The sequence below is a fragment of the Sarcophilus harrisii genome, chromosome 1 (genome assembly GCF_902635505.1).
Source record: "Sarcophilus harrisii chromosome 1, mSarHar1.11, whole genome shotgun sequence".
In the NCBI taxonomy this organism is placed as follows: Eukaryota; Metazoa; Chordata; class Mammalia; order Dasyuromorphia; family Dasyuridae; genus Sarcophilus; species Sarcophilus harrisii.
In genome coordinates, this window is record NC_045426.1 from 379,315,077 (window position 1) to 379,337,818 (window position 22,742).

Here is a 22,742-nt window from a genome sequence, read left to right on the forward strand (position 1 = left end):
GAAATGATGTTGAATATGAAGTCAGCGTGCCTGGGTTCAAATCCTGACATTTACTACCTGTATGATCTTAGGAAGTCATCTAACCTCTTTGACTCTCAGTTTTCTCATCTATAAAATGATGAGGGTCAGACTAGATGGCCTCTAAGTCCCCTTCCTGTACTCAATCTTTGATCTTGTGAATGAATGGTAGACTGTATAGTGCTTTTGGAATTAATAATAAAGGCATTTGGGAAATTTCATCTAAGAACTGCTCTGGGCTTTGAAGGAGAGGTAGAATTTAGAGACGAATGAAAAAGGAAAAAGTTAGCCCAGGTTGATGAGTAATCTGTACAAAGAAGAGATTAGGAGGGAGGGAAGCAGGATCAATCATGGACAGCCACGAGACCTGGGGATAGTTACAACCAGTTCACATTCTGGTGTGGTTTATTGAATAGCAGTGAGGGTCTCCAGTGATAGCAAGAGTCTCCCATAGAAAGAACTGGTAAGCATATTGGATTCAGGAAATAGTGAACATTAACCATTTTCCAGTGCCAGGAACAGTTCAAAGATGAATAAAAGGAGGAAACATTTTAAAATTCATTTTCAGATGATACAGTATGAACAGAATTCATCTCTACTGTCATCATCAATCCACGAGAAAAGTAGGCAGAAAGTCCAGGCAGAAAGAAGGCCAGCTAGATCAAATTCCCTTTGAGGTTTTCTTCCTTGATTCACTGTCTTACCTGCTGTTTCACTGGCTGACACCCTAAAGTTGTCAGACCATCATTTACATTCTGTTTCTTCTCCCTATATCTCAAGACTCTTGCCTGGTCCCAAGAGGGTTCCAGTTCCTTCAGATTCTCTTATCTAAATATGAACTGTCTTCCCCTCAATGAACTAAGACCAAAACTGGATAGTAAAAGGGCCCTGGATTTGTCAAGATACCTGAGCTTCAGCCCTAGCTTTGATACCTTCTAACCACTAGACCTTGAAAACAATCATTTTTCCTCTGTCAATTTGTTTAAGAGAAATAATTACATCCAAACTTCTTATCTCATGAGGAAAGTATTTTAAGTACCATCAAACACTATAAAAACATGAATTTTATTTTATTTTTTTTTAAATAGCCTTATGGTTTAGGTGGGCTTATTCTAAGAACTACAAGAAAGGAGGGTAAATTCCATTAGGAAATGAAAAGGAAGATCTAGACCTAGCTCTCTCTGTGTTTTCATGGAACCCTTGAGTTAACTTTAAAGAGTTTTCTAATATTGTAACTTTCCCCATTATTTTAAACCCCAATATTTCCTTATGGAAGGCAGTGTAGCGTGAAAATCTCAAATCAGGTCTTGCTCTATCATACTGACTGTCCAGCCTTGGGGAGGTCATGAACTTCTCAGTGCACTCAGTAATTTTCTAAGAGTTACAGGTAGTGGGGAAATCGAAATTTTTCTCCTATGGTATAAAAAAAAAAAAAAAGGTAGTTCTGAGGTAGTTTATAGCTTAGGAGGGGAAAAACCCAAGCATAAAAGAATCCTGAATAAAAAAATACTGTCAAAATACTTTCCCCTGGACACCACTCCCTCTATAGGTGTTCTCTTCCCTTATGAGAATATAAGCTTCTTGGGGGCAAGCACTATCTTCCTACATACATACACATATCCACACCCACACCCTCCACACACACATCCATGGACATGCACACACACACACATATGTATCTTCTGCATTTAGTATAATACCAGGCTATAGTAAGTAAGTATGGAATAAATGCTTTATCATTCATTTATCAATGTAGGGGAGGCTGTATCCGGATTCCTTCCCTTGTAGTTAAGCCCTAGGCAGTTGTCTGAGGCATATGGCTATTAAGTGACTTGTCCAAGATGACGGGGCTAGTACATATCAGAGATGAGATTTTATTCCAAGTCTTTCTACTTCTATACCTAGAATCCTAACCACAACATACTGCCTCTACTAATTCAAGTATATCAATACATATGATGTAAGGTAGAATGTGAAAAGTGTCATAGGAAAAATACAGAGTGCATTGGGAGTCCAGCGGGCAGAGAAATTATTTCTAGATAAGAAGACTTCATTTAAAGTGGCCTCTGAACTAATCGATGCCTGATGGAGAGACAACACTTTGATAGGCAGAGATAGAAGGGAGGGTATTTATTGGCTCATGGATTTTGACCTGGAAGGGACTTTAGAGATCACCTATTCCAACTCCTTCATTTTACAGATTGGAAACCTGAAGTCCGGGGATATTTAGTCCAAGTCATACAGGTTGTACTTGACAGAGTCTATGACTCTAATCCAAGTTCACTGACTAGAAATCCAATGTTTTCCCCATTCTGCTCCACTGGCAATGAGAGCAAAGGCAAGGAGCAACAAGAAAACTCCAGGAAGCCTCATGAAACTAGGAGTAGATCAGGAGAGCTAGAGCATAGGATTCATTTTAAAAGGATAGGGGACAAGAATAGGGGAAGATGGGGCTAGACAGGCTTTTGTGCATGAAAGACCAGGCTGAAATCCTTGCGTGATAGACAACACTAGACACAATGGGCACATGAAGTAATGAGGGATTTCTATAAGCTCCAAACACATACAAAATGTCTCTTTGTTTTGTACCATCAGGGGCCTCTGAAAATCCACAGTCCTATTGAAACACAAATTATTCCTGTTTCCAGAGGAAAGTACGGTATTTCCTCACCTGGTGCTGTCAGAAAGCCAGCCCTTTATGTCTTACATGTATATAGTAACTCACCTGAAAAATCACATTAGGGAACAGATCCATTCCAACATCAGCCCTATTTCCCTGGATTATCATATATTGTGATTGGAAGATATAAGAACTTACCCATGAAATCTTACCTGAATGGTACTGGAATGGAAGATGAAGCCCCCTAGATCCATGAAGCCTATGAGTCTATAAGTAAAGGTTATTCCATTTTTTTTTTTTTTTTTTTTTTTTTTTTTTTTTGGTAGGCACACATCTCAGGCTATTGCTACTCAGATTTAGGCTTACTTTACAAACAACTCTAATTCCCTTATTTTATAGTAGGTTTGGAAAAAGCACCTTAGACTGGGTCTGGGGGCTGTTAGAATATGGTACACACAAGTGACTGCTGACAGGCTGATAGCAAGGGAGGAGCCAGGAAAATCATTAAAAGCAGATAACAGGAGCTGCAAAGCACAGCAGTCAGAGACAATTTAATACAGGGGCAAATGCCTAAGGCAGTGTGATATAGTGTATAGGTATCAGAATCAAATAGAAATGGGGCCACTAATCACTACATAAGGATCCCTGTGGGCCACATATTGACTTAGTTTTAAAATGTGCCGCTATCTATGTTTTATTGTATTTTTTTATTTTGTTAAATATTTCCCAATTACATTTTAATCTGGTTCAGACTACACTCCCATGTCTTGACCCATGGGCTTGATTCCTCTGGTGTAATAGGTAGAAAGCTGACCTAGGAGCTAGAAAAACCTGATACATACTGAATCTGTGATCCTAGGCAATTTGAAAGATCTCTAACACCATAAATTGCAGAGCACTTGCTTATTTGTGTTGGTAGAGATATTCCCTCCACTGGGAACTTACTAACTTTATAAAATCATAGGCCTGGTTGCCCCCTAAAACATGAGTATTTTTAGCTGCCGTGGGGTGAAAGAGGGCTTGATTTTGAGGGGATGGCTAGGGTACATGGGAGAGGCTTCAGGATTCAAGATGAAGCTTGAAAGATGATTAAGATTTAGATAAGAGGGGAAGTAGTGAGTGGTGAGGAAGAAGGCATTCCAGGTGGGAGTCAGGTCATGAGAAAAGATGGAGAAGTAGAAATCATCATGATGTATGCAGGGGTTATAGAGGGAGATTATAAAATACCTTTCCCAAAAGATTCTAAGAATAAGATGTATGGCCTTTTGAAACAGTATAGGCACAGTCCAATAAGAAATGACAGGAGTATGTGGAATATCTGGGTGATCATCTTCAGCCTGAGGCTCCTAGAAGATAGTATGAATGGAAGTGAATATTGGGGTGACCCCACTGTCTTCAGGCAGGGTATCAATTCCCTCCTGTATCTGGAAGCCACTTACATTCATTTTTGAAGCTCTATAATGGATATGGCCACCAGTGTCTAAAAATGACAAAACCTATATTGGCCTAGAGTTTCCTGTGCTTCCTATCTCTTATTTCATCTGATTCTGTGAAAGTGAGGACCACAAGATTATTATCCCCATTTTTCAGATGAGGAAATCTAGAGCACTGAAAGGTGAAATGCTTCTGCAGCATCACAAATATCCTGACCCCTAATCTAGTGCTCTTTCTGCCCACAAGCTGGCCTTCATTGTTCTAATTCAAACCAACTCATTGAAATATTAATCTTGGATGAGCTATTCTCTATCTCCCAAACTTTTCCCCCCCCCATACCCCACTACCCCTGGTAAAACTGGAAGACTGCTCATGTCTCTTCTATCTCTGTCTGTCTCTGACTGTCTCTCTATCTCTCTGTCCCTATGTGTCTCTGTGTCTCTGTGTCTTTTTTTGTTTGTCTCTCTCTGTGTTTCTGATTCTGTCTTTCTCTGGCTCTTCCTGTTTCTCTGTCTCTTTGTTTCTCTCACGGTCTCCATGTCTCTCTCTCTCTCTCTCTCTCTCTCTCTCTCTCTCTCTCTCTCTGTTTCTTTCTCTCTCTCTCTCTCTTTCTTGCTTTCTCTCTTTCTCTCTCTCCCTTGTCCTCTCCTTCCTCAACCACAGGGCCAGAGGGCTGTAACCTGTTCATCTACCATCTGCCCCAGGAGTTTGGGGATGCTGAGCTGATGCAGATGTTCCTCCCTTTCGGTAATGTCATCTCCTCGAAAGTGTTTGTGGATCGGGCGACTAACCAAAGTAAATGCTTTGGTGGGTAAAGATAACAAACCAATTAGATTCACCTAGGAAAGGGCATTGCTCGCAACAAGTTACCATTTGCAAACTGCTTTTTATCTGCCTCCTTTTTCTCCTCCCTTCCTCTCCCTTTCCCAACACTTTCTCTGATTCTACGGCCCCCAGTCTCTCCTTTCCCCATCTCTCAGTTTCTTTCTCTGGATCTTCTTTCTTCTGAGCTTTCTGCACCTACTCTACACCCTCTCAGCCCCATTCTGAGAATTGGGTACATTGCCACTGCTAAGGGGGGGTCTGTTAGGACCCCTCCTCACTTCTTTGACCATCCCCTGCCAAGCCCCCTGGAAGGAGGCTGAGGGATGGCCCAAGGCCAGGAGGTTGTGAGGAGGGAGGCAGAGATACTATGGTGATGACTGTAGGGTAGAAAGAATGGGGACTGGAGTCACACTACACAGAAGATGACAGACAGACAGCAATTCTGGTACCAGGTCTTATCTGAGAACATCTACTCTTTTAGACTCTCCTTTGAGGTAGAAGGGTAGGGAATAAAAGTGCCAAGTGGCTCCAGGTTCCCAAGGCCTTCCCCCTTCTTGATTTTTAAGAGGGATTTTTAGAAGGAGGTGTGCTCTTCATCTGAGCTCCCTACCTATGGGAGTTAGGGAATGTCCATGATTATAGTGATGTGGCCTACTTGGTGTCTATCTGCCTCCTGCTTCTTCAATCTCCTGCCTTGCTAGCCCCCAGTGACCCAAGTCTCTTCTTCCCCACTGATGACACTCCGTGCATCCTCAGCTCCCATCTTACCTTTCCCTATCACTCACTACCACCCCTTTTCCTCCCCTTCTACCATCAACCTTCCCTTCTCTCTTTCTTACTCACATCCCTTCAGATTCTCCTTTTCTCTCTAATTTCCCCTTTCTTCTCTCTCAATTGATCAACTAGTATTTACTGATCCCTACTGTGCTCCTAGCCCTGAGCTAGGAACTGTGGAGGACACAGGAGAAGTTGACAGAAGTCCTTGCCTTGAGGAGCTCACAGTCTTGTCCCTGATGGGACAAGGACACGCCATGAAACAACAGTGAGCAGCCCTAAGGCAGTGCAGGGTTAAATGCTGAGTTGTGTGACAGAACGTAAGTGCCAAAGGAGTTTAGAGGGAGTAATTTGTCAGATCTGCATTGCTGAGGAAGGCTTCACAGAGGAGGTAGAACACAAGCAGGACATTCCAAGAGGAGAGAAGAGTCCAGAGGTGGAAATGAAACTGGAGCTGAGGGGACATGGTGGGGAGAAGGGATAGAGAAAGTAAGGTATCAAGATTGTCAAGAGCCTTCAATGTCAGTATTAGGACTTTACATTTAATAAGTGCAAGGGAATTGCTCTTTTCAGGGTAGAGAAAGCAGTGTACATCCTGGATTGGCAGGGAAAGACAAGTCACAGAAGCTAGGAGTTCTCTATATCTCCCTCTTTAATTTCCCCTGCATTCACCACTTCTGTCCTCTTCCCATCTTCTCCCTTTCTCTCTCCCCTAGCTATGCTCCCTCCATCTCTACCAGCTCACTCTCTTCTAGCATAAATCTCTGAAGAAGTACTCTGTCCTGGCTGCCGCCTTAAATACTGTGAGATCAGACCTCCAGGTTGGGGGGCCTGTCCCATTCTGAGGACTCTGGCTTTCTTTGGACAGAACAGTTGAGGCTGAATACAGTGACACAATCAGCTCTCCAGCCTCTTTCCACTTCAGGGACATTGCACACCCATAATCAGTCAGAGGCATCCAGATATCTAGGTATTATGATCTATTCCCCAGGGGCTGAATTCTGAGGCTGGGTGGGGGTAAAGAAGATGCAGGTAGAAAGTCTCCCCAGCTATTTCAGAAACTTTGAATTGGGTCCCCTCTCAATCCCAGAGGGACAGGAGGTGTGGGCAGATAGAGGGATTATGGAGTTTGTAGAGTAAGAGCCCAAACAACAGCATGTGAGTATAGGGGAATTGTGTGTCTCTGTCTGTGCAAATCTGTGCCCATGAGTTATTCCTGTGTAAGTTTGTGTGTACATGTATCTCTGTATTCAATTTGGTTTGGCAAACATGTATTAAGTGCTTACTATGCAATCCAAAGATGCTTTCAAGGAGTTTAAAATTTAGTTGGGGTTTGGGAGGGAGAAAAAGACATAAATCCCTGTAATACAACTTTAAAGATGATGCCATATTTAGGGAAAGTCACAGGAGATTCAAGGAGAGAGGGATCACTTCCTGGATCTCCTGGTAGGGTGGGATGGGGTGAGGGGGGGGGTCAGGAAGGGTCTCATGGAAGAAGGAAAACCTGAGCCAGGTTGTTGAAGAAGGGAAAAATAATCTATAAGTGGAGATGAGAAGCAGGGACTCGGTTCCAGGCATGAGGGATGCACAGAGGCACGAGACAGCAGGACAAGATCTTGGAACAGTGAGTAGCTCACTTTGATTAGAGGGTAGCATATGTATGCAAAAGGGGTGGGGAGTCATGTGAAATAAGTATGTTTAATAATAACAGTTGATATTTACATATAATGCTTTAAGGTTTGCAAAATGCTCTATATACATTATCTCATTTGACTTTCAGAACTATACAAGGTAGGTGTCATAGGTATTATCTCAGTTTTAGAGAAAAGGAAACTGAGGCTTTGAGAAGGTTAAGTAACTTGCCTGTGATTACTCAGCTAGTAATTAGTGGAGGATGATCTGACTTTTGACTCCAAATTCACCAAATATGCTTACCCTGAACTCCAATGTTTCTGACTGATTTCAATCCACACAGAGCCTTAAATCGCCAGCTTGAAATTTAAGTTTTAGAAGGCAAGCTTGATATTCTTCTCCTTTCCTTTTCCTTCTTCAGAGCAGGGGACTGATTGATTCAGAACTGTGAATTAGGAAAATTACTTTTGCATAAAAGTAAAATGTAAACTAGAGCAGAGGGGGCATGGAAGCAGGACAGTCTTTTAGGAAATTAATATATTAATCTGGTTCACTGGTTTTCAAGGATATCTGGGTGTCCCTGAGACCCTTTTGAGGGCTCTGAGATATAAATTATTTTCCTAATAATACTAATTTCTAATATGGTAAATATCAAGAGGTATAATCCACATAAAAACTTTGGGGAGTAGGTCCTCAATCATTTTTAAAAGTAGAAAGGGGTTCTGAGAACAATCCAACCTAACAGACATTTATTTAGTACTTACTATGTATGCACAAGACATTATGCTAGATGCTGAGGATATAAAAACAAAATGAAGACCAGTTTCTGCCCTCAAGGAACTCATATTCTATGGGGAAGGGAACAATATAGAAACAGAAAAGTATTTCACAGAGAAATGTTTAACAACCAGCTCTCTGGAAGAGGGCAATGTACACAGGACTCACTTTTAAGTTTAATCTGCATTTTTGCCATTTCCTCCATCACTTTGTTAAGTGATGTAAGACAATCAGCAAAATAATAAATCAAGATCTGATTTGTGGAGTTTACTGATTTCTGAGGTATAAATGCTCGCACTGAAAACTTAACAAGTGGTCCTTTCAAGGCAGTTCTACCTGGCTCCAGCACATCCTGAAAGTATCCATAAGATCACAGTTCTAGAACCAGAAGAGATCTCAAAGGTCACTGACTCCAACATCCTCATTTTAGATGATGAAACAAACGCCATCCAAAGATCACATAGGTAGTGAGAAAGAGCATTAACAAGCATTAATATGAATGAGGCACATGAGCTGAGTCTTAAAGGGATTCCAGAAAGGGGTTATGAGGAGGGAGTTCATTCTGGGAAAATAGAGGAGAGTCTATACAAAGGCATGGAGATGGGAGATTATACACCAACTTAATGGAATAGCAAATAGCTCCATTTAGTTGAAAAATGAAGTGTGAGGAGAATAATATGAAATAAATATGGTAAATAGACTAGAATCAGAGAATGAAAAATGAAATAGGAAGCTAGAGAAGGCTCAACTGGCAGGGGAACCAGGAAGGCTTCCTGCATAAGGTAACATTTTAGAAGCATTTATAAAAGAAGCAAGAGATGTCAAGAGGCAAAGAATTTCAGGAAAGAAGGACATCCTTGGCAAAGGCAAAGACACAGGGGAATATACATCTGAGAGTAATCTACATGAAGATAATTGAACCCATGGGAACTGAAGTGATAAGGAAGGGAGAAGATAAAATGAAAGAAAGGGAAGCAAATATTTATTAAGCACCTACTATGTGCCAGGCACTGTGCCAAGAGTTTTACCAATATGATCTCATTTGACCCTCACAACAACTTTGCAGAGGAGATGCTATTATTATTATTATTATTATTCCTGTTTTACAGTTGAAAAAACTGAGGCAAACAGTAAGGGCCACACAATTAGCAAATTCTGAGGCTAGATTTGGCCAGATCCAGTGCTCTATCTGCTGTGCCACCCAGCTGCCTCAAGAAAAAAGATAGTCAAGGCAAGGTTCTAAATTACAAAGGTAGAATTGGTAGGAATGGATGGAGGATGTAGGACGATTGGATGTAAGAGGAAGAGGAAAAGAAAGACTTGGGAACAACTCCAAAGTTTACCAATTTGGATAAATAAAAGATGCTTTAAAAAGAGGGCAATTGGGAGTGGGAGAAAGATTTAGGAAGAAAAAGATGATGGGTTGAGTCTGAGGTTCCAGAAGTATAAGTCAAGGAGAAGTCAAGAATGGAGACAAAGATTTTAGAGCATTTGCATAAGATGAACATTGTCACCTCATATAGATGAGGGAGAAAGCATAGAGAGAAAAATAGAGAGAGAGAGGAGGACAGAAGGACATTTTGGCTGTCTATAACATTCCCAGATCTCCCTTATCTAAAAGAATGAAAACAAAACTTTGATTTGACCATGCCATCCCCTCAAGCTACCATCATATATTTTCCCTTTTGTAATTAAATTCTGAAATATCATCACAGGTTGCCTCCAGTTCCTCACCTCCCACTAAATCCCCAATCCCAAGGAATCTGGCTTCTCATCCCACAACTGGATTGAAATCATTTCCCAAAGCTACCAACAACTTCTCAATTGTTAAATACAATGGTCTTTCTCAGTCTTTATCCTTCTTTACTTCTCTTCAGCGTTTGACATTGTAGACTACATGTTTTGTTAGATACCTTCTTGCCCTTGAATTTTTGTGACATTACTCTCTGTTTTCCTTCCTATCATGGCCTCTCCTGAATCTGGTCTCTGTGGCTGGATCATAAACACAATTTACACTCTTCTCTCAATTATTCCCTCAGGCTTCTGCTCGAGGCCCTCTTTACTACTTCTTTTTTTTTTTTCCTCCCTCTATTCTGTCTTGTGAGTTCTTTCTTTCCTAAGTATTTCATTATCATCTCTATGAAGATTATTGTCAAATTTGCATATTCAACTCTTCCTTCAGTCCAGAGCTCCCAGACAAACCCAAGCTTTGGTCAATGGTCCCATTTGGTCAAATGCTTCTAAAATGGTGAAAATAGAGAACACTAAAACACATAAATTAAATCATCCACAAACACGTATTGTGTTTATATATACATTTGTGGAGACATTGATGTTTCCATCATGTTTCTACAGTTGCTCTCCATCCCCTGCTTTCATCTCTGGTAGCTGCCACCAATGGTCTTTCATTTTGGTAGCAAAGGTAGAAGAGTTTAGGCCAATGATATAAATAAGTGGAATAAAAATGGGACCATATGTAACCATATATAAAGATCCATATGGGCTGCAAATTGACAGAAAACCACATATTAACATCATCTATATTTTAATGTATTTTTATTTACTTGGTTAAAGATTTCCAAATTACATTTTAGCCTGGTTTGGGCTGCATTGGGGTATGTTGCAAGTCTCTTGGGGCCCATGGTCTGCATGTGTGACCCTTCTGGTTTAGGTAAAACACCAGTGTTAATCATAAAGAAAAATGATTTAGAACCATAACATGAAATTCATCACTTAACTGCCACATAGTGCTTTAAAAGTATGAAAAGCACTTTATATGCATTACCATGTCTAGACCTGACAAGGACTATATGAGGTAAGTGCCACAGTTTTTTTATCTCCATTTTACAGTTGAGAAATTGAAGTTGAGAGATGTTAAATTATTTGCCCACAGTCCTATAGGCAGGGCTTAAACCCAAGTCTTCCTAACTCAGCTGCCACTCCCAACAAAAAATGTGTTGGTATGTGTGTTGGTATGTGTGTGTGGGGGGGGGGGAGTGTAAAAGAGACAAAAAGTATTTCTGAAAACAAAGTCTATATTGAATTACTTCATGACAAAACTTCATTTCTCTCTACTTCAATGTGCTTTTTCTGCTTCTATCAGAAGACAGGAATGAGTTTTTTCACAGCTTTGATACTAGCTATCCCAATATATATTTTAGCTGTGAAGCATGAGAAGAGCTAACTAGTACTTCCTTGCCCCTGGTAGAAACAATTCCTCCATGTACCCTGTACATGTACATGTACATGTAGCCTATCTGCTGCAGGTGATATACTCATAGAAAAACATAATGCTATCTGATCAACTGAACAGTGCCAATGCCCTCATTATGGAGTAAACTCTCCCAAACAAGTATCTAAGATGCCCTTTTACTAGAGGTCCTGTACATCACTTGTCCCAGCTATTTCTAATGAACTCACTGTGGGGGATAGAAGTGGGAGAAAGTTGCGGGTAAAAGACCCACTGTGATTGAACATTTTTAAACTTAATTTGCTAAAATAATTCAAACCAAAACATCCCAAAAATGCTGTATAAAAATATTTCTTCTTTTAAAAAAAAGTGTTATTGTTTTTTTTTTTTTTTTCATGGAAAGCAACATAAAAAGTTAACAATAGCACTGAATTTGGAATCAAGAGACCTGGATTTGAATCCTGACTCTGGTATTTGCTACCAATGTGACATTGGGCAAGTTATTTAATTTCTTTGAATCTCAGGTTCTCATCTGTAAAATAAAGGGGTTAGATTAGATGGCCTTTAACAATCTTTTCCAATTCTAAATCTATGATCACAGTATCTTTGCTGTCACTCACTGGCTGAAAATGTTTCTTTTTCTGTCTTCCTTATATAGTTAGAAATCTCATCTGCTCAGAGAACTGAGAAAAAAAAAAAGGAATGCATGTTAGTGTTAATATCCCATATATTCATATTTATTTATTGACATGGACCCGTGGATAGTGAGAAGCACAATAGTGAGCAGGGCTGGTGAGTTTGGAAAGAAGATACAGGTGGTGTCATTCCTTACCCAGAATGCTGTTCATTAGACTATACTACCTCCTACTATTCAGGGTCAAGGTCTAATGAGGACAAGGTCTATTCCACTGAGGCTTAGGAAATGAGAAGTAACATAGCCTGCTGTGTCCCCAGAGGCTCAGCAATTCCCCATACTGGGCTTATTGACTTAGGTTGGATCTCAAAAAGAATATCCTGAAATTCAGAACTGTGGGACTAAAAAAAAAAGGAAATCTTTACAGTCTTCAGTCATGGTACTTATAAATAGGGGAGATGATCCCCACAATTCTCACGTTTTGGGGAGCCTATCTGCTGCAGGTGATATACTCATAGAAAAACATAATGCTATCTGATGATGGACATGTATGGCTCTTGAGGACATAAAACCCCAGAAATTCTTTATCATGTGAAATCCCTTGGAGTTCCTAAGGGCTTTCAAACACCTACAAAGTCAAAAACTTATCTGCCTATCTGCCTCCTCTTTTTTCTCCTTTCATTCATCTTCTTCCTGAATTTAGACACACTGATCCTCATCATTTGTGGCTCCTATTTGTCTTTCTCTCTCTACCTCTTTCCTCTTTCTGAGTTTTCTCTCTCTCTCTCTCTCTCTCTCTCTCTCTCTCTCTCTCTCTCTCTCTCTCTCTCTCTTATCTTAGGCATCTCCTCCCCTTTATTATTTCTCTTTTTCCTCTCCTCTGCTCACATTTTGTGACTGCAGGACAAAAAAAAAAGATCATCCATGATTAAAGGCCTACATGGAGAGAAAACAGTGCAGTTATTTTGTCTCTTCTAGTAAATACTCTTGGTGCCTTAAGTCCAGTACCTATCTAACCATTTGTTTGTAACAGGCAAGTTAAGTAAATCAATTAAGAGAAATGGCAGAAAGTAAACAACAACAAAACCCCCTGAATTGTGCAGAAAAATTTACTTTTTTCTGCCCATAAGTAATTGTTTATATGAAGACCTACCTTGATTCTGCAAGTTAAAAGCTCCATATTTGACAAAAATGTGTGAATTTAACAAGTCATTCATTTCATAGTACTAAATAGATACTAAACATTTAGCAAAAGGCTTCAGTGACCCAATCACAATTAACCTGTAGACCAGAAATCTAAACATTTGCACAATTTATGCCCTTTATGTCTTTTCTTCTCCAATACTGCCATAACACATTCAGATAATTCTGGAAAATAAAAATTTTAAATTTAACAAAATAATTTAAACATTTTTGGCAAACTGACACATCAAGACATGTTCATCAGACTTTCAGCCTATTCCCGACATTCTGGCCTCTGTTCTTTCTCCTCTTGATTATACCCAGTTGGGAGAAGGGGAAGGAAGAGAATGCTAATTGCCGGTGAACATTCTGCCAAAGGGGTGCCTGGTCAGGAGGGATCCCACCCACAAAATGCTATGAGGAATTGAAGCTTCAAGTTTCCCCAAAATCCTTTTTCTGGAACTAGAGACAATGGTTTCTAGGATGGAGGGAAGCTGGGAGGTCACAACATTCTCTAGGAAGGGTGCTGGGGTTCCCTGGAGACCTTGATCTCCTGCAAGGAGACACAGATACAATGTAAGGAAGAGGTCTGGGCTACAGAGTTTGTCAAAACTGTATTTGATGAAGTTTGTCTTGTGGTCTACAATGGCCCTCTCTGTGCTCTTTCCTCCTCCGGCTGCCTCCACCCCTATTTTACTAGGTACCCAGTACTCTGGCTTAGCTATTATGAATTAAATGTGTTCCTCTTGGTAGGGTGGGGGAGGAGTTGCATTTCAGAAGAGAGTCTTGGAGCAGGTCTTGTTTACCCAAAGAAATGAGGCAGTAAAGTGGAACCACAGGCAATGGGAGAGGAGATAGGGTTTCATATAGAGAGAATTTGTGGTCTTGCTCATGACACGCCACCAGGCGCTGCTGGTTCTGCCTCAAAGGAAGGCCAGCCCCGGTGTCTGAGCCCAACTTCCTCCAATGCAAAGGAGGCTGAGGTCAGAGGATCTAGGTTCCAATCCTGGCTCTGCTACTTACTACTTGTATGACCTTGGGTAAATCCCTTTATTTCTCTGGGCCTCAGTTTCCTCATTTGTAAAATGGTGGAGTAGGGAGTGGACAAGCTGATATCTTGGCTTCCTTTTCTCTCTCTAAATCCCATGACTTTATAACCTTGGAAGCTCTTCCAGACGAATTGGGAAGGGGAGTGGGAAGGCCGGAAGGTGGCCACTTTAGGGGTAGGATTTAGAGGGAATTCTTGCTCAGAAATGGGTTGCACTAGATGGTCTCGGAGGTGCCTTCAAAGGCCGAGATGAGGTGTAGCTGTTCCCGGCCGACTCTCGGATCCGCAAGGGAGAGACCTGGATGGGGCGTGCTCCGAATTCTGGGAGGGAGGCTCTGGCTCTCTGTTTTTGAACTGAGAATTGTAGTTCTCAAAAAACAGGCAGGCTGGTGGGAACGGGTCCCGAGAATTTGGGGATGCGGGAGGAGAGGGATGAAATAAAAGACCACGTGCGGGCAGGAGGCTTCCTGGAAAGACCGGCCCGCCATTCGCGGATCCGTCCATAAATGGACGCTCCCTGCCCCCATCCCCCTCAGCGCACGCTGATGTGGGGGGAGCCGGCTCAGTCTCCAGGAAGCCTCCGGTCTGATGGGAGAAGACTAGGATCGCGGGATCAGAGTGGAAAGGGACCTTAGAGGCCATCTAATCCAACCCACCACCCATCCCCATTTTACAGATGAGGAAACTGAGACCCAGAGAGGTGAAGTGACTTGCCCCAGGTCACACAGGTAGTAAGTAGCAGAGTCGGGATTCTTACCCAGGTCTTCTGACTCCCAATCCAGGGCTGTCTCCATCACACACGCTGGATGACGGCACCTCTGTGGGGCTGCATCCCCAGGGAGGGGGATGGGGGGGAGCTGCCGCGGAATTCCCTCCCAGCCACCTCATCGACGCCTCTCCCCGTCCCTTCCTTCCTTCCTCCCCTGCCCTCCCCCTCCGGCCCCCAGTGTTTCCCCCCACCCCGGGTGGAGTCGCGGACGGCGGCGTGGACGGCCCTGAGGCGGCCCCGTGGAAACCCCGGCCCTCGGTCTCCCCGTGTCCCCGCAGGCTTCGTGAGCTTCGACAACCCGGCCAGCGCGCAGACGGCCATCCAGGCCATGAACGGCTTCCAGATCGGCATGAAACGGCTCAAGGTGCAGCTCAAGCGGCCGAAAGACGCCAATCGCCCTTACTGAGCGCCGGCGGGAGCGTCCCCCGGGGGAAACCAGGACTCGCACAGGTAACTGGGGCGGAGAGTGGACGCGGGGCCGCGGGTCTGGGGCCGGACCGCGGAGGGGGGAAAAGTCGGGAGGGGGCGGGGCCCGACCGTTCGGACCCGCCGCTGCCCGCCGCCGTCTGCTCCTCCGGACCTACCTCGTAGTTTTTCCGGGACCCGCCGACCCTGGGCCTCCCATGCCGTCCTGTGCTACGGCCTCCTCCACCCCGCGTGCCACTGGGCGCGAGGTGGCAGGACGGAACATGAACTTTCCCCTAGCTGAGGGCGGCTTGGGAAGTCAGGAAGGAGAAGGGGAGAGGGGCAGTCGAGCGGGCCAGAAGGAGCCCAGGCAATTAGGGAAGTCTGCCCCTAGTCTTAGAGTAAGCAATCCCCCAGAGGGGAGACTGGGCCCTGGATCAAGTTATCCGGGTAGGGTATTGGATCCCAGGTAAATTGATCATCTCCTCCCTCCCTAACTTCCTCCTCCTCCGTCTATGACTTCAGGCTCATTCTGTCCTCTCCCGGGTTTCTAAGTCTGTCCAGCCCAAAGGAGAAGAGTCCTTTTCTTTCCCCTTCTGAGCCTGAGTGAGGCTGAGATCTAATAGAGGACCATGCACAGGTGGGCAAGAGAAATACCTAAGGGGGACCTGCGGGGTCACCTGAGCGGAGAGGAGCTGTCAGGCAGCAGAGTGGGCTCGAAGCGCCGCTGCTTGGCGATGTGGGAGGAGAGCTAGAGACAGACAGCAAGACAGCAGACCAAAGTAGAGCATTTGGGGGATAGAGAAGGCGAACACTAACTTCTCCGGATGAAAGATTTTAATCAGAGGATGGGGGTTTCAAATCCTACTCTGCTACTTACTGTGTGACCTTAGTGGAGCAATTTACCTCCCCCACTCAGTTTCCTCATCTTTATAAAGAGGAGATTGGACTAGATTATCCCTAAGGGTTTTTTGCAGTTCTAAATTCTTGTTCCAATAGAATATAGACTTGTAGAGAGCAGGAGCAATTCTGTTCTTGCTTCTGTCTTGTCAGTAACTAGCATATAGTGGGTTTGTTGAACACAATCAGATGATCCTGTGATCAGAGTTCTGACAAGAGTTCAATCCTACTGGAACTCTTGAGGATAGCTGCCACTAAGGTACTGATCATTCTAACAAACTTGATTAGGGTTTTTCAGTTCAGAGCCCATTATTAGAAGCACAGGTGATACTTGTAGTAAGAATATTGAAAGTGAAATGGGAGTCAAAAAAACTAAAGACACAATACTATTTTACTCAATGGATAATAAACTGAGGATCATAAAAATGATCTTAAATTATCAGGAAAAAATTAGATTGTATTCAGCATCTTGTCTTTGCAGCTAGGTGACACAGGGCATAGTATGCTGCCCCTAGAGTTGGGAAGATCCCAACTAAGTTCAAAGAGGTTTCAGACACTTCCCACCTGTGTAATTCTGGACAAGTCACTTAGCCCTGTTTACCTCAGTTTTTCATCTGTAAAATGAGCTGGAGAAGAAAATGACAAACCACTCTAATAGCTCCGCCAAGAAAACCCCAAATGGAGTCATGAAGGTTTGGACACACCTAAAGGACAAAATGACAATCTTTTTTTCAATAAGTCAAGAATATATAATGCCATTTTAAGAATTCTATTTAAAACAGCAGTTTTGGCTTTTGGATGTAATACCTTTCAAGTATCTGGAAAAGTAATTTTTATAGAATGCCTCATTCCCCAAAGATGTTTAATAAATAAGGTATCTCACTTTACTTAGAATGAGGAGGATCCTTTTTGAAACATAAATGAGATAACTTTAGGACACTTGAAAGGAATCCATATTTTACACTGAGTAATAAGCTGGTAGAATTTATCATCACCAAGAGGCATTTCAATTTATACTGGAAATCTAAATAAATCCATAAAAGTTGTGGACAAAGTGACAATTGTCAGTCATAAATAAATCTTTTTAGGTTCCATCATAGATAACAACCAGACCCTTGGGGCCTTTGTTAGCAACAGAACAATGCCATGTATAGCTCATGGTTTTGACCCATAGCATCACAGAACCATAACAACTAAAGAGTTGAAGAGAGAAGCTAATCCAATCCTTCCCAATCACAGGAATACCTCCTGACAAGTGGTAATTTAGCATCTATTTGAACACTTCTAGTGAGGAGAAATTCACCCTCTTACAAGACAGCCAGTTTAAACAATGAATTCATTGTAGTGGTTCCTCTGTGGAAGAAAGGATTGGAATTTGTGGCCTTCACTTTATTCTTCTTAGGCAGCTCTTTTTATAGATGAGTAAACTGAAGCAAACAGAAAATTGCCCTAGAATCACACAGCAAGTAAATGTCTGGGGCAGGATTTGAACTCAGTTTTTCCAGACTCCAGGGTCAATACACTGTCCTCTGTGCCAGTTAGCTGCCTTTCTAACAATACAGGCTTGGGCAAGTAGGTAGCCATTTCTCTAGATCTCAATTTTCCCATTCTAATCAATTCGGTAAACTTAACTTTATGCTAAGCAGTGTGTTAAGGAACAGAGCCTTTTTTTGAAACTGATTCTGAGATTTCATCTATGTAAGGAGCTCCCTCCAAGCATATCGATCAGCAATTATTCTACCTGGATTGAGATGTGGAATGACTTGTCCAGGGTCACACAGCCTATATGTATCAGAGACGGAACTTGAACCCAGGTCTTGCTGACTCTGAGCTAGCTTTCTACAGACTGCTTCAAGACTGCCTCTCCTCCAGTCAATCAATAGACAACTTTTTATTAAATAACTACTATATGCTGAGCACTGGGCTAGGAGCTAAGGATACAAAGCTAAAAATGAAACTATTTCTGCCACCAGGGAGCTTACATTCAACCAGAGGAGGCAACATAGACATAAGGAAGTTAACATGCAGACAGAATATGAGACTTTTAGGAAGGGATCAGTAAAGATTTGGAGTAAAAGGTGATACTTGTGGTTCATTTTTAAGGATGTGAGAGACTCCATGAGGTAAAAATAAGGAAAGAAATTCTTTACACTTATAGGGGATGGACAGAGAACAGGCTGGAACATAAGAGTATGAAAAGGGTGTAAAGTAGGGATCCTCAAACTATGGCCCGAAGGTCAGATGCAGCAGCTGAGGACGCTTATCCCTCTCACCCAGGGCTATGAAGTTTCTTTATTTAAAGGCCCACAAAACAAAGTTTTTGTTTTTACTATAGTCCGGCCCTCTAACAGTCTGAGGGACAGTGAACTGGCCTCCTATTTAAAAAGTTTGAGGACCCCTGTAAAGGATAATGAGGTTTGAAAGCTAGATTGAGGCCAAGTTTAAAGGGTTTTAAAAGCCAAATGGAGGATGTTTGTTTTGTTTATGTTTTTTTTATCATAGAAGCAATAGGGAGCCATTGGAGTTTATTAATCAAGGGAGTGACATGAACAAACTTATACTCAAGGAAAATTATTTTGGGACCTAGATGGGAAGGAAGATGAATGGATAGAAGTAGGGAGAGACTTGAGGCAAAAAGACCAAGGAGGCCATTACAATAGTCCAGGCTAAACCTAATTTAAGAGCCTGAACTAAGATGTTACTAAAATGAGCAAAGAAAAAGGATTGGACATGAGAGCTGTTGTGGAGATGGAGATAGTAAAATTTGGCAACTGGTCATGTGGGGTGAAAGAGAGAAATTAGGAATCATAAATCCAGGAGACTGGAAGAATGATAGTCCTTGTTAGAAATACAGATAAAGAGAAGGAATTTGGGGAAATATTAATGAGTTTTGTTTTGAACATGTTGAATTTGGGATGTCTCCAGGTTATTCAATAGGCAGTTGACAATTCAGTATTGGAGCTCCATGATTCATTTGCATAGAGATGATTGTGATGATAATGACTGTCCTAAGGGGGAAAAAAAGCTGAGACAAAGCTTTGGAATATGTGTATAGTTAGGAGGCATAATACAAATGGGAAGCCAGCAAAGGAGACTGAGACAAACAATCAGAGAAGTAGAAGGAGATCCAGAAAAGAATGATGTTATAATCCAGGAGGAGAGAGTGTTCCTCAGTGTCAGCATAGCAGAGAAGTCAAGAATTAGTATTGAGAAAAGACTCTGAATTTGGGCAGTTAAGAAACTGTTGGAAATTTGGAAAAAACAGTTTCAGCCGAATGATATCAGAAGCTGAATTGCATAGGGTTGAAGACTGAGTGAAAGGAGACTATATAAGTCAGTACAGCTTTTTCTAGAAGTTTGAAAAAGGGAAATCCAATCTTTGAAGGATTTGAAGAGATGATAGCATGGTCTCATGAAGATTACTGCCCTCAAGAAGCTATTTCTGCTAGCAGGCAACAGAGGGGAATGGAAAGCCCTCTGTTCACCAAGCTGAGGTAGATTTACATCTGTTTTGGTTTGGATCTTGGGCTAATCACTTAATCTTTCTGAGATTCAAATTCCCTATATGCAAAACAGGACGTAAATACTTATGGAATCATAAGGGGAAAAGACTTCATAAATTCCAAAATATCATATAAATGGGGGCTTCATATCAAATGAAGGCTTTGGCGTAGATGGTTTTCCAGGTTCTTTCCAGCTCTAAATCCATGCTCTAAGTCCTGACCCGAATCTTCTCCCTTTTTAAAATTTAACATGTACAGGCATACTTCAAAGATATTGTGGATTCAGTTCCAGATCATCACAATAAAACAAGTCACAATTTTTGTGGTTTCCCAATACATAAAAATGTTATATTTCTATTGTAGTCTATCAAGTATGTAAAAATATTATATCTAAAACAATATACATACCTTAATTTAAAAAGTACTTTATTGAAAAAAAAAAAAAAAGCTAATCATGATCCAAGCCTGGATGTTGATGGCTACTTGACTGATCAGGGTAGTAATTGCTAAAGGTTGAAGTGATTGTGGCAATTTTTCAAAATAGAATATACCCAGTTTGCCAAATAGCTTGACTCTTCCTTTCACTTGAACACTTAAGAGACCATGGTAGGGTTATCACTTGATCTGATTTCATTATTGTTCTCAGGGAAGAGCAAGAGAAGGTGGAGAGAAGTGGGGACAGACAGCCTATCAGACCACATCCAGATAGACAGAGGTCAGAACACATCAAATATTTAATAATTAAATTTGCCATCTTATATGAATGTAATTCATCATACCCCACAAAAATTGCAATAGTAACATCAAAGATCATTGATCACAGATTATCAAAACAGATAAAACAATAATGAAAAAGTTTGAAATATTTTAAGGATTATCAAAATGTGATACAGAAACATGATGTGAGCACATGCTATTGGAAAAATGGCACTGATATACTTGCTCAACAGGGTTTTCACAAACCTTCAATTTGTATAAAATACAATATCTGGGAAATACAATAAAGTGAAGCACAATAAAATGAGGTATGCCTGCAAATGCTCATGAGAAATAATACATATATTTCAATAGGATAGTACAGTTATTGACCAATTATAAAGATTGTCAATCCACTGAGGTAAATATACCCCTCGTTATGAGCCACTTGTCTAGTATGGGTATGGCCCCAACTAACAAGTTAACTATTTCTTGTGTGAGGATTACTTACACTTTCAGCTGTTTTGCAGAGCAGAGATGGTGTACACATTCAGCCCAATGAATTATCACACCCTTCCTAGCTCAGGTTAGCTACCCTACCCATTATTTTAGCTCTTACCTCCACCATCTGCATTCAGGTTCTCCTAAGTTCTCTACCTAAAATGATAGTTTTTCCAGAATCCTGCAATTAAAGACAATCATTTTATAAATATAGTAAAGCATACAGGTACCTTTGATGAGATTAGGGTTCCTGGTGGTAACTAAATGATGAGGTTAAGGTTCCTGATGGTCAGGGAGTTAAATGATGAGGTTAGTGACAGGTTCAGGATTCAGGGAACCAAATGAAGAGGTTTGGCTCCCCTAAATCCCTTTAGGATTGGTATAGGGAAGGGAGTTGTTGGAACCCCCTTCTGGCAGCACAGAGGTCCTTTGTAAAGGAATTTACAAACCCAAAAAGCTAGAATGATGAAAAGAAGTTTATTAGCACCATTGGGAAGTCAGCCTTGGCTATGAATGAATAGAAAGACTGAATTCCCTAGTGGCAAGGTCTGACAGAGAGATATAAAATTTCTAGTGGAGGAGTCCTGGAAGACAGAAAGAATTTCTAGCAGAGAAATCCTGACAGAGAGGTATAAGGAAATAGGTGAGAGTTAAGAGAGGGTAACGCTGAAAGAGAATATCATTTCAGCAGGCAGAGGTTACTGCTATGCCAAGGATGGCCTCTGCAAGGACTGAGCCCCAAGTTGGCTCTTTTTTATAATAGAAACCTTGGCTACAAGCTGGGTTTGCTCTTGATGGGGGCTGGGTTTCAGCTTGAACTAGAACTTGAATAGAATTGAAGGAGTCTTTCTTGACTAATCTTTATTTCAATAGGGTTGGAATTCTCCAGCTCCAGACTCAACTAGCCCTGCCTAGATAAACTTTTATCTTTATTCGTTGTGATGGTTCTCACAGAGGCAGGGTTCAAGGAGAATTTCTTGTTCAAGTTGCTTCTCAAGTGCTCTATATTATGGCTCATTCCCAAAGTCAGAGAGAGAGAGAAAGAGAAAGAGTTTAGGGGCTCCCCTTGTCACTTTCACTAGTCAGGGGAAGTCCATCTTCACAACTCAACTAGGATTTGAAATGGGTTGGGTTCTGGGCTCTGAATTCTAGCAGAGTTAAAGTGAAGCCAGTTTATACTGAACTGGATTCTGTGTTCTAGGTGAATAGTCAGAGTATGAGAATGGATTCCTGATTTATCAAGAGTTCTGGTATGGGACTTTTGTTAGGCTAGGTTCAAGGCTCTATATTCTGCTGTAATGTGGACTCTTGGTATCAAGCTCCTATCAAGGTTCTATTCTACTTGGATCCTCTAAGTCTACAATGGCTGCTAGTTCTTAGAGTTAGGGCCACAATAGCCACAGATGATTTACAGTAGCCTGTAGATTGCAATTTCCCAGGACTTCCTCATCAATCTGAGTTGGATTACTATCCTACCTACTGGCAAAAGGAATTTCTCAAATTCTCTTCCAGCTCAGGGACTCTGATACTAAGAGATGTAGACTAACAGCAATAGGACATTTACAGAAACAATGAGGGGCAAAGGGACAGAGAGACAAAGAAAGCAGAGAATAAAAGGGGTGCCTTACTTGATGACCCATTAACTATCATGACCTGTGAACAGCCATTTAACATTGATTCCTGGGGAGAGATACATATTGAGAGTGAGAGTAAGGGAATGTGTGTCTGGATAAGTAAAGAAAAAAGGGGAAAAGATGCAGACAGAATGAGCACATTGTATGACTATAACTGTTTATGAGTGTATGTTTGTCTCCTCTAGGTGTGTATCTATGTC

The 22,742-nt window shown here is 41.7% G+C and overlaps 1 protein-coding gene across 27 annotated transcripts in view; it reads left to right on the forward strand.

Moving 5' to 3' along the window:
• Nucleotides 1–22,742, forward strand: part of CELF4 (CUGBP Elav-like family member 4) — a 558,697-nt gene that overhangs the window by 528,060 nt on the left and 7,895 nt on the right. For 10 of the 27 annotated variants that reach the window (XM_031946023.1, XM_031946032.1, XM_031946033.1 and 7 more), the window contains 2 exons: nucleotides 4,736–4,879; nucleotides 15,082–15,353. In XM_031946023.1, coding sequence (XP_031801883.1) covers nucleotides 4,736–4,879; nucleotides 15,082–15,353 — 416 coding nt within the window. The remainder of the gene's footprint in view (nucleotides 1–4,735; nucleotides 4,880–15,081; nucleotides 15,354–22,742) is intronic. The other 17 variants (XM_031946035.1, XM_031946034.1, XM_031946025.1 and 14 more) reach the window with 5 other exon arrangements.